Below are 11,434 nucleotides of genomic sequence, written 5' to 3'. Positions count from 1 at the left end.
TGTGTGTGTGTGTGTGTGTGTGTGTGTGTGTGTGTGTGTGTGTGTGTGTGTGTGTGTGTGTGTGTGTGTGTGTGTGTGTGTGTGTACACGTGTGTGTGTGTGTACACGTGTGTGTTTGTGCTTTGCCGCTGTACCTTTGTCATTACTTTGATGTGCTTTTTGGACGCTGATTGCTCTTAGTAGACTCTGAAAGCCTCTTGAATCATTCTCTGAGGGCTTTCAAATTTATATCAAAGAATTCTCAGGTAAACTTGATTCTCCTTGTGATCTAGTGAGTCGGGCCTTCATTCATATTCGACACTTGAGTGCAGTGATGGAAGTCAGTCATTATTACAGGGCACCGCTACAGAAACATACTGTAGCATTAGAAGGACATCAAGGGTAGGCCCTAATTCAATTTTGTTTGAATTTCTCCTCCTCAGTGTCTCTTTGGCCACTGTTCACTCCTCTGAGCAATGACAGAATTGAGATTGCATATCACAATAAGAACACACAGGTGTATGTGATCACATGTTCGCACATCAATGCCAGAGCATGCAACACACACACACCCACACACACCCACACACACACACATAGCATGAGAAGTGGACAGCAAGCGAATGGGGAGAGATGGGAAGGGGTCAGCAAATGACCCGGGTTGGGAATCAAACCCAGGTCGGCCGCATGGCAGACGAGTGCCCTACCGTTTGGCCACGGCGGGGACTATATTTCTTTTTCTTTCCCCCCCCCATTCCCCAATGGACTGGCAGCACTGTGGCTCCCAATATTCCCTTAAATCCCCCTGGTCGTTTTACTGTACTAACAACGTGTAGCCTAAATCCAATTATGTCTCCTATCTGGGAATTCAAGGCACAACAGAGCTCATGTGAGTCATTAAAGTATAATTGGGATTTCATGAAGTAAATTTTACATGGTGAGAGATTTCAATCATGCTTTAGTGACTCACGTGAGCGCTGCTCTACCCAGTAAACTAATTGGTTTTATTTTATTTGGCCAAGTTTGCTTGTTTTTTGTTTATATTTTATTAGGTTGTGCGCGTGTGGGTGTGCGTGCGTGTGTGTGTGTGTGCGTGTGCGTGTGCGTGTGCGTGTGCGTATGCGTGTGTGTGTGTGTGCGTGTGCATGCGGGCGTTCGTGCGTGTTTGTGTGTGTGTGTGCGTGTGATATCTTTATCACTGTGTTTGTAATTTCAGCTTCAGTAAAGTAAAGTGTACTTTAGATTCATGTACAGTACTCCAGTTATATTCTCCTTAACTCGATCATTTAAATGCATATGGTATGTGTCACCACCACCATAAACATTAATGTATGCACTGGCCCCCGTCCATGTCCCAGAGACGTTAACTAGGAACTCGCAATTAATTCAGAACTCGCAATTAATTCTCCTTCTCTGCTTTGGCCGGGGAATAATTGTCTTGGTCACGATCGTGATAACATCCCATTGAAGGCCAGCCATAATTAGGGGCGAGCTTGCTGCTGAAAGCAAAGCTGAATTATTTATGTCAAAAGTGGATTTAATTGCCAATCTATTCTTTTGGAGGTATGGGTCTGAGGAGGGAGTCAGGGCATATTGCTGGTGTTAAAGAGTATTTTGACCAATTTCAACATGCAGTTGTTTTGATCACGCCACCTTTGACTTGTCAGTATGGTAAAATGTGAACAATGTCCCTTAAGGCCATGTTCCCATTAGCATGGCCATGACCTTGGAAAGGGCTCAACATTGAGTATCATCGGTTACTGACAACACAATCGTAGAGTGAGCTATACAATACAAGTGCATGATGAAATTGGCTGGAATTCTCGTTTAAGGCTTCAATTGCCGCTACTTGGCAGAGGGGTGCTGAGATCAGAGATTCTTTAAGTATATAGAGATATGCCAATGTAATAGGTTGCTATGGGCACCTAACATGACCAGGTTGCGGTCTGCCTAAAGGGGCGTGTCATAATACTACTAGCAATGAATAGAACAGTCCTTAGGTCTGCCTAGGTCTGCCTAAAGGGGGATTTACCCCCCCTCCCCCTTGCAATTATAGAACCCGGAAACAATGGGCCAATGGAACCTCTCTCTCTCTACTCCCCTTCTGCTGAGATTCATCATAGGCCAAACTGGAACTCTCCTGTCGCCATGACAGCCCAGTTCTATTGTGCTGTCAGTGATCCAGTGTGTGCACACCAATGGCTGGATCGATCCCTATAGAGGAAGATGTTTTTTCTCCCTGATTGTTTGTCTATTTGTTTGTTTGTGTGGTTCGTCATTGACACCCTTCTGCCTGTACTGTATGTGAATGATTACTGTGTGTGTTGAAAACACTGGGTTTGTTCTTGTGCTGTCATTTTGGATGTTTCAATGTTTTCTTAAATGCAACATGTGAGGTGATTTCTTTTTTGGCAAGTGCATTATCATTTCATTAACTCCATTCATCATCTGTTTTTGTGTATATGTGCATGTGTGCGTGCGTGCGTGCGTGCGTGCGTGCATGTGTGTGTGCACATGTGTGCGTGCGTGCGTGCCTGTGTGTGAGTGTGCATCTGTGCATGCGTGTGCACGATTATGCCTTGTGTAAAGTGACTTTGCAAGTGACTGACTCATGGCATGATAACCAAATCAACTCCATCTCTCTAACGCATTGTCTCATTGTCCCCTAATCCCCCACCACTCACTCTCTTAACAGGAAAACAATTAAGCAAGAGATGCCAAAAAGAAATCCCTCTGTTGGAGAACGCAATATGCAAGTATCCGGTGTTATCTAATCTCTCCCACCCCCCTCCTTCCCTCTCTCTCCTGTAATGTAATGCTCTCTTTCACTGGCAGTCGAGAGGGATCTGCTCTCACTACACCATGCACTTCAACAGGGTTCATAAGTATCTCCGATACGTAGAATGAAAATACACTCATGACACTCATAGACATGACCTGCTAGTTTTTCTAGAGCAACTTCACAATTTGTACCATTTTTTTGCAGCAGAAAAATAACCGGTATATAAAATATCCCCTTTTCTCTTGGAAATTGACTGTATATGCACACTTGGGCATACACATAGCCCTTCCTCACACACACACACACACACACACACACACACACACACACACACACACACACACACACACACACACACACACACACACACACACACACACACACACACACACACACACACACACACACACCAGACAGGCCAACCAGATTGTTGAGACTGCTGAACCCATCTCAGATAGTCAGATGGTCTCATATCTGAGTGGCAAATAAAATTTTGATGAAAAGCTCACTCTACCCAACGCCACCATCGGCATCACTTGAGGTCTGGTGCTGCTGACAAGCCTCCTATGATGGCTATATTCCCATTTACGCCACCCACACAGACACACACATATCCAGATTGCTTTTTAGATAGACACGAAGAAGGACAGTGAAAAGAGAGCATTTCAAAAACCAAGAAAGTGTAACCATGACATTTCTCCATCTGAAGGGAAGACACGAGGAGCATTTTCCTTGCCAAAGGGTGCACGGCACGTGTTCCTGAACGAGAGCGAGGATTCTAGGAATGTGCTTGGTGAGTCTGGGATGAGGTTTTGCAGACCGGTGGGCATCCGAGGTAGATGGAAGGAGCCAGCTTTGCAGCCAGTAGGCCTAGTTGTACCTCCCGCTCTGCCGCCACGCTCAGTGTCGGTATTCTCTGTATTGATATTCTCTGAGGTCTGTTGCCATCCTGATTTTTTCCACTTTTTTCACTTTTTCACCACGAACTCCATTTAATCATTCAAAGAAAATCTTTAGGTTCTATAAATATTTCATTAGAAATTGAATGGCTTTATCTGATCCTGGTTTTTAGACTTCAATGATCTTTGGTCTGTTCCACTTGAGTGATTTAAATCAGGCTGGCAAACCTCTGAAGTTCTTATTTTTCTGTTTCTGTTTTTTTTCTTTTAGTTTTTTTCTTTCTCTCTCACCTGACTTCCCTCCCTCTTCCCTCTAGAGATGCGAGTGGCACTGGTCGAGGAGCCGATAACATAGATTTCCCTCTTTAATCTCCAGCTTGTTAGAGCGATCAGAGCAGAGCACAAAAGGCCTTTCAATTAGAGGAGGATGTCCACGTCTGCAAACCCCTGCGAAAAGAACAAAAAAAAAAAAAACAACAAACATAGTTGTTCGTGCGCACTAACTGCCTCTACCTATTATCTCTCCCAAACCCCTTCTTTTTTTCTGCTTTTCTCCTGCTGCCAAACATACACGCTCATGTGCAAAAAGGTTACCTTAAGATGTTTCTAATCCCTCCTGGGGCCAGACATGTGGTCATTCAAGAACATGAGGCCTCCCCTCAAATTCTTGGTAAGTGACAGTGCACGTTGAGGGCCTGCATGCTCACGCATACATATTTGACATGTTGTTCAATTCACCCTAATGAAGGCTCGTGTGCCGGAAGGGTAGACGTCTCATCTACTTAATAAAAAGTTGAAGATTGACCTTGATTAATGGCTGTATTAATGGCCTTTCAGCGCACTCTGTGCTTTAATCACAAATACAATATCATTTACATACAAAGAGATGTGAGGAAGTCATTCAAGTTCAATATTGAAATGTTATTACCCTGCACTTCATTGGGCTAATGGCATGCTGAGTAGCCTCAGGTCTCCCTTATATACAGGAGCCAGGCTTTGATTACTGATTAGACGCAACAGGAGGTCGCCTTAAAGATGGTGATTAGCTGGTTAATGATGCTGTCAAGCCGCACAGTCTTGCAGTTTGTAGAACTGTAAATATCCATTAAAACAAGAGCCCCATGTGGCAAGCTCAATTAGGATGAGGCCTTAGTGACATAATATGTCTATGACTACATATTATATAGAGTATAGACTGCTGAATGTAAATGTCTGCTTTGAAGTGTTTACGCAGGTGTCAGGATCATTTTGTCACTGAACATGCATGTCACACGGATTAGACCGCACCTGTTCCGCTTCCAGTTTTTCATGTGGATTGACTCAGAACCATTTGCAGCGCCCTTGTGGAAGCCTTTAGTTTTGCCAAGGACATTAAAAGCCAGATGTGCTAGGACAACAGTGCTAGAGTGTGTGCACATTGGAAAAATATGAAATTCTTGGGTGGAGTACCTCAACTAACTGCGCTCCACAAAATTGTGTGTGTACATGACAGCTGGTGCAAACTTTAGAAAGAAATCAACATTAAAAATATTTTCTATTGAAAGGACTTTAAATTATTTATTAACATTAGCATTTATTTACATTAGCTAAGGTTTAACATGGGCTGTTCCATGTTTTCAATGATCTAGCTCAAAGTCTGACAGACGGAAAGCAAACTGATTGCAAAAGCAAAATTGAGTTGGGTCACATGGAAATTGCGTGCAAAGAAAAACGGATTTGCAAGATTGTTTTATTTTGATCTGTTTATGACTGATTCCGGATGCCGGCTGTAAATCAGATGTTAATATTACATATCAAACATCTTTAAAAAGGCATTGCTGGGAAAGGCAGCATATCAGAATGACATTCTCTTGAGTTACTATAATTTGTTTGGGGAAATACCATTTTCTCTTGGCATTCTCATAACCACAGCAAAATCAAACTGTCTCTACAAAATTGGCTCAAATAGCTTGTTGCTTTGAAATATGTTCTTGGAAAATATGCTGTCACATACATGTAGTGTCTGTATGTACGTATAAGATTTAGCATACTCGATTTTCCCCAGTATCGGTGATACAATTTTGCTTTACACCTGGCATAGTAATCAGTGAAGTTGACAATGGATAACACATCATCATTGTTCATTTTGAGATTCAGTTTGCATTATTGATGATTCTTTCATTGGCACTCCTCTGTGTGCACACTGTAGCAGACTGTACCGTACACCTGGTCACCAATGTCAACGCATGCTTTACATTAGTTATAATGGAACTGAAGACTTAATGTGGACGTTAGCACAATGTGGTGATTATCATGCATGACCATAATGCTGTATAATTGAAGAGTGATGGATGGCCGCGCTGATGTGCTTTGTCATGGTGACATGTTTGAGCTGATGACTGCCCATGGGCTCCATCAGATGCTCATCTCTTCAGCACCATGCTATCAGCACACAAACGCCACCATCAGTTTATGTCATCATGCCCATGTGCTACTTCCACATAATTGCAGAACCTTTTTGGTGAATTGATGACAAAAAACATGAAGAAATTAATGTCATCATGTCTCTCAGGCTATATATGGCTTTGGCTTTTAAGATGTCACTCTGAGCTTCAGTAGAGAGAGATATAATGCATTTTCCATGCCTAGAGAGATAGAGCCGTGCTTGTTAACCGCAATCTTGAATCCAGGAAGAGTGAATGTCTCTGGCAAATGATTGGTTTCAGCCATCAAGAACCAAGCTACGGGCCATTACATTCTCAATGGCAAAGGGGAAGAGGCGAGGTCACGGACGTTTATCGACCTGGGCGTGGAATGGAACTACATCATCGAGGAGGATGTGGAGACGCTGCACACTGAAGGGCCACTACACGATGCAGTGGTTGTCCTGGTAACAACTTATTCCATTACCTTTGGAGAAAGAAGTGCAAGCTTCTTATACAATACAATACAATACAATACAATATATTTTATTTGTCATTGTGACAAGCACAACGAAATTGTGCATTCCTTGTTGAAGCAAAAATAAATAAAAAATAAGAATAAAAAAAATAATAAAAAAAAACACACGTCATTGGCATGCCGTTGCTTAGCAACACTTTACATTATGTTTAAGCAATAAGCCACGAGAGGCTGTGGGTTGTGCTCAATTGATAACGGCCAAGGGGAGTGGGGCACGATGCGAAGCGGAGTGCTTTAAATTGCAATCACACTGATACCCCAACCACAAATGGTGCAAAGATGTGCTCTTCTTGCAGACTCCCTACCCCAACTGCAAATATTCTCATTAACAACGTAGATGCGCTTGGTCTAACTTGGACGCGCATAGAATCTTCAGGTGGAAGGTGTAGGTTTATGCTCGATTGACCACAGCTATCAGCCAATCAGAATCGAGAACCGGACCGTACATTGTTAGATATCATAATCACATTATCACTTTTTACTGTATTATTTACCTTATTTACAAGTGTTGATATTGAAATCATAGATCTTTAGACACATGGATGACAATACATATTGTCCAAACATGTCCAGAAATGGCCAAACAAACTGTATGGCACGGTCTAGAAAGTGCAGCACTTACAGGTAGCACATGCTACTACATACTGTTGCTTTTTCACTGTTTACTCCATTTTACCCAATTAGATGAGAAAAACACAAAAAATCTAACAAGAACTCAGCACCACTAACTTGATCCAACCAGCGCAGAGTCAGCTGACTGTAAGACAAGTACACAGGTCTACTTTTTACTTATATAAGTCACCTGTGTTTTTTTACCTTTACTTTTACTATTGTCACCTCTGCCTTCATTGCATGCTGAAGCACATTCCACATTCCACACATAATTCACAATATTTACGCACATTTACATTTACATTTACATTTGTCCTTACAAAGGTTTCCCGTCCAAATATGCATGTATGTTGGTATTCATTTTCCAAGCATTTACCTGCAGTATAATGCAAAAGCATTCTGTGTTTTGTCAAGATGAGAGCTGAACAAAGATGAAAGGCTTTTAATTTTACAGATGCTTGCTTTTTATACTTATACAGTGCATAATATTTTTGGTTATTTTTTTTTTCTAAGGCAAATCCTACCAAAGTAAAAAAAAAAATATATATATATAGAGAGAGAGAGGTCAAAATCATGTAGACATTTACTTTTATAAGGTCATGGCCAACTACCCCATTCTAGCCTTTGATGTCCATTTTGATATATGGACAAAGACACTTGTCTCCCACTTTAGCTGTCAAAGCCTGTGCTGTGATCTGGTATAGAGCACCCCACAAAGAAAGAATTCACAGCAAGACATCCCTAGATATATGATATATGTCAGCAACTTACCATTAGTGCAAGCAGTCATCGGTGGTCCTTGAAACTTTTTTTAGACGCATATCTTGTTTTTTTACTTATATCACACACAAACTGCAGATCAAATTAGATGATCATCATAATACTCCCCTACAAAGTGCAGTAACTACAGTAGGTCACAGAAGTGAGTACACCCCTCACATTTTTGCAGATTTGTCTTTTCATAGGACAACATTAAAGAAATTTCACTTCAACTCCTCCCTTGTAATCCCTTTTCATTTCAAGATGTTTCGGGCCAACAAGGCCCCTTCTCAGACTCTCTACAGGAATTTAACCTGGGGTGTACACATTTTTGTTACATGTTGTAAAACATGAATGGCTGTATTTTTATTTTTTGTGAGTGAACAAGAAATGTAAACAGTTATATATGTTATTACCAGGTCACTAATCATTGTGTCGAAGTGAAATTTCTTTAATGCTCTCCTATGAAATGATGTACTTACAAATATGCAAAAATGTGACGGGTGTACTCACTTCTGTGACATAGTGTAAAAAAAAAGCATTGACAGTGTATGTCTTGTAAACTTGTAAATTGATGATGTTAATTGATGATGTTGACATTTAATGTTTTCTCAGCACGCAGGATCGACAGTGAAATGGTATTCTGTGAAATGGTATTAGACCAAAGAAATAGTATTCTGTCAAAAAATGCATTATTGATAGTTAAAAAAACATACAGGGAAATAAATTGAGCTACTCAACCTGAACATATATTGAGTTCAGGGAAAAGCACAGTCACAGCTATGCGATACTCAAGATACTCCGCAAGATACTCTCTTAAGACCATAATTACAGGAATATAACGCTATGTCCATCACTACCTGCTCTTCCATAGAAATCCCATTGTCAATATTTGTTCTGAATTGCTGCATCTCTGTTCAGAGAATGAACAGCAAGCAATTGGGTGAGATATAGATTTGTGCATTGAAAACAGGAGTAGCACTTCATATTGTACTCACGCCTGCATATAGATTTGTTGGTTTGAATACTACACATTGATTGACATTTTGACCTAGAAGATTGAACACAAGTTTGTAATGAAGTTCAATGAAGTGCTCCTTGCATTGATCCCCCCCTCCCCCAGTTCACAGGCAGAATTGTAAACACACTACTTGCCAATTCATGAATGGAGCTATTGTGGCTCTTGTAGATATCCTTCAATTTAAAAGTATGCAGACTCCAATACTGTAACCACAATGAAGGTCACGTCCTTGTTGGACCTCAGCCATAAGAGCTCATTTAGATGTAGTGGGGAAAAAAGCTGTGTCGATAAGCAGTCTGAACTCTTTCCATTCCTCATGTGAGCGGGTAGAACTCAGTGCCAAAGGATTGATTCGCCTTCAAGGTCATCTTGACAGCATTGGCCTCCAAAACTTAATTTTTTAATAGAGCGTATAAGCACACAAGATCTTGTCAAAACCCACACTACCATTTCCAAATGTTATTGTACAACAATGTGTCTGAGCAGAAGGACCTGAGGGCTGAGTGCAAATCATGAGTGCTGAATCATCTTGTTGATGGAAAAGAGGCTATGTATGTTGTCGCAGGACATTTGGGACTATGAAATGGTTGTACGTATAGTAGTTTGCGACTTTTTTCACTTGGTGTTAATTTTTAATTTCTTATAGATGATCCAGAGCACTAAGCAGCATGACCATGTATGTCATTTTGCAGAGAAAGACCTTGCTGCAGAGAAAGCCCTTGAACACGCAATTACAACTGTAATGATCATTGAATGGATTCAGGGTTGAGATCAAACAAAGACCCTCTTAATAACCTTCAAAGAACCATTTGGGCTACAGAAATTTGCATATGTCCCACTAGTGTGAAGGTCTTCATTTTCTGCCCATAAATTCACCACTGTGATTGAAGCCTTTGTGATGTTGCCTTCTGCCTTTCAGATCATACCCAGGGACAACGAGACTAGGTCTACACTGATGTACAAATACATTATACATGAAGACTCAGTGCCTGTGAATAACAACAATGTCATTCAAGAGGACACCTATGAGTGGGCCCTAAAAAGTTGGTCCCAGTGCTCAAGACCTTGTGCAGGAGGTATGCCCCTCTCCATCACTGTAAAGCACAAGAAAGTATACACACACTGTCTTCTAATGCTCCCCAATAAAGTGAATTTCATTGAGTTGAAGTTGGACGTTTCTGGGGTCATTAGAAAACAATGTGTCATTGTGAATTTGTTTCTGTTTTTTTTAGTGCATGCATTTTCTTATCCATGTTTATGTTACTTGCTGTTGCCTTAGCATACAATTTTTAGACTAGCCCTCCAATGGAAAGAAAGTTGAAATGTTGTTCATTATTCATGTTATATAATGCTAAAGAATTACCGACATGCGTGCCAAATTAATTACTTGCGTGCATTTAAGCAGAGGCTCCTAAGCTCTTATCTCCACACGCAGGGTTCCAGTTCACCAAGTATGGCTGCCGGAAGAAGGGAGATAATAAGATGGTTCACCGCAGCTACTGTGACGTCAGCAAGAAACCCAAGCCAATTCGGAGGATGTGCAACCTCCAAGACTGCACACAGCCTCAGTGAGTATACCGTAGAATAGATGCTCTGAATGCACCTTGTCATCCTTGTCATCATGGTTCACTCCTCTCTATCCCTTCTCTCTATCCCTCCTCTCTTCCTCTCTCTCTCTCTCTCTCTTTCTCTCTCTCTCTCTCTCTCTCTCTCTCTCTCTCTCTCTCGCTCCATCTCACACCTGTGGACATTTCTTAAAAACGAGTTGAAAGGAGTTGACAGGCAGAGGCATTTGGTGCATAAATGACTAATTTTTGAAATGGCAGGGAATGACTGAGACTAATTGCAACCCTTCTGACAAAACAAAAATGAAATGAAAACAATTTTCATGGTTTGCCTTTCAAAGGTTTCTTCTCCCCCATTTGCACATTACGTAGAAATGGATATACAGACTAAAAAGCATTTTAAAAGAGTGTGCGGTGTCTTCCCCGCTGAAGTAAACTAGTAGGCTACCCGCTACCTGCACCTCGAAACCTCTGGTATGCATAGTTTTTTTCCCAGATTTTTTTACAATAGGGACCGGTATGGAGTGCCGCCAACTTGTATCTATTGATTTTTGGAAACCTAACACCCTGCCAAAAATCAGAAACTTGTCAGTGAGTACACAATTCTTATGAAAACTCACAAATTCCCTCCAGAATATCTGCATTCATTGTAAACCCTTGCACTTGCCTCAGTCTTATTCATGCCTGTTATTGTTTGTTTTGGATGTGCAACTCACTGAGGATTAGTCATGCAGTGGGGTCAGTATTCACAGGGAATATAAACAATTTAGGTCCCAGCAAATGTTACGCTTGTAATTTGTGAATAAGCCGAATTTCAATCCTTTCATTACTTCAAAGTTGTACGGTGTGTGTGTGTGTGTGTGTGTGTGTGTGTGTG

The 11,434-nt window shown here is 41.2% G+C and overlaps 1 protein-coding gene across 2 annotated transcripts in view; it reads left to right on the top strand.

Moving 5' to 3' along the window:
* The window catches only part of adamts3 (ADAM metallopeptidase with thrombospondin type 1 motif, 3), a 110,195-nt gene that overhangs the window by 86,114 nt on the left and 12,647 nt on the right, over nucleotides 1-11,434 (top strand). Inside the window, exons 16-19 of one of the 2 annotated variants that reach the window (XM_063195556.1) lie at nucleotides 4,250-4,330; nucleotides 6,366-6,529; nucleotides 9,912-10,068; nucleotides 10,428-10,560. In XM_063195556.1, coding sequence (XP_063051626.1) covers nucleotides 4,250-4,330; nucleotides 6,366-6,529; nucleotides 9,912-10,068; nucleotides 10,428-10,560 — 535 coding nt within the window. The remainder of the gene's footprint in view (nucleotides 1-4,249; nucleotides 4,331-6,365; nucleotides 6,530-9,911; nucleotides 10,069-10,427; nucleotides 10,561-11,434) is intronic. The other variant, XM_063195558.1, reaches the window with a different exon arrangement.

This window comes from Engraulis encrasicolus, chromosome 3 (genome assembly GCF_034702125.1).
Source record: "Engraulis encrasicolus isolate BLACKSEA-1 chromosome 3, IST_EnEncr_1.0, whole genome shotgun sequence".
Classification (NCBI taxonomy): Eukaryota; Metazoa; Chordata; class Actinopteri; order Clupeiformes; family Engraulidae; genus Engraulis; species Engraulis encrasicolus.
The sequence above is the reverse complement of the archived record's forward strand: the minus strand, read 5'-3'. Positions and strand labels throughout refer to the sequence as shown.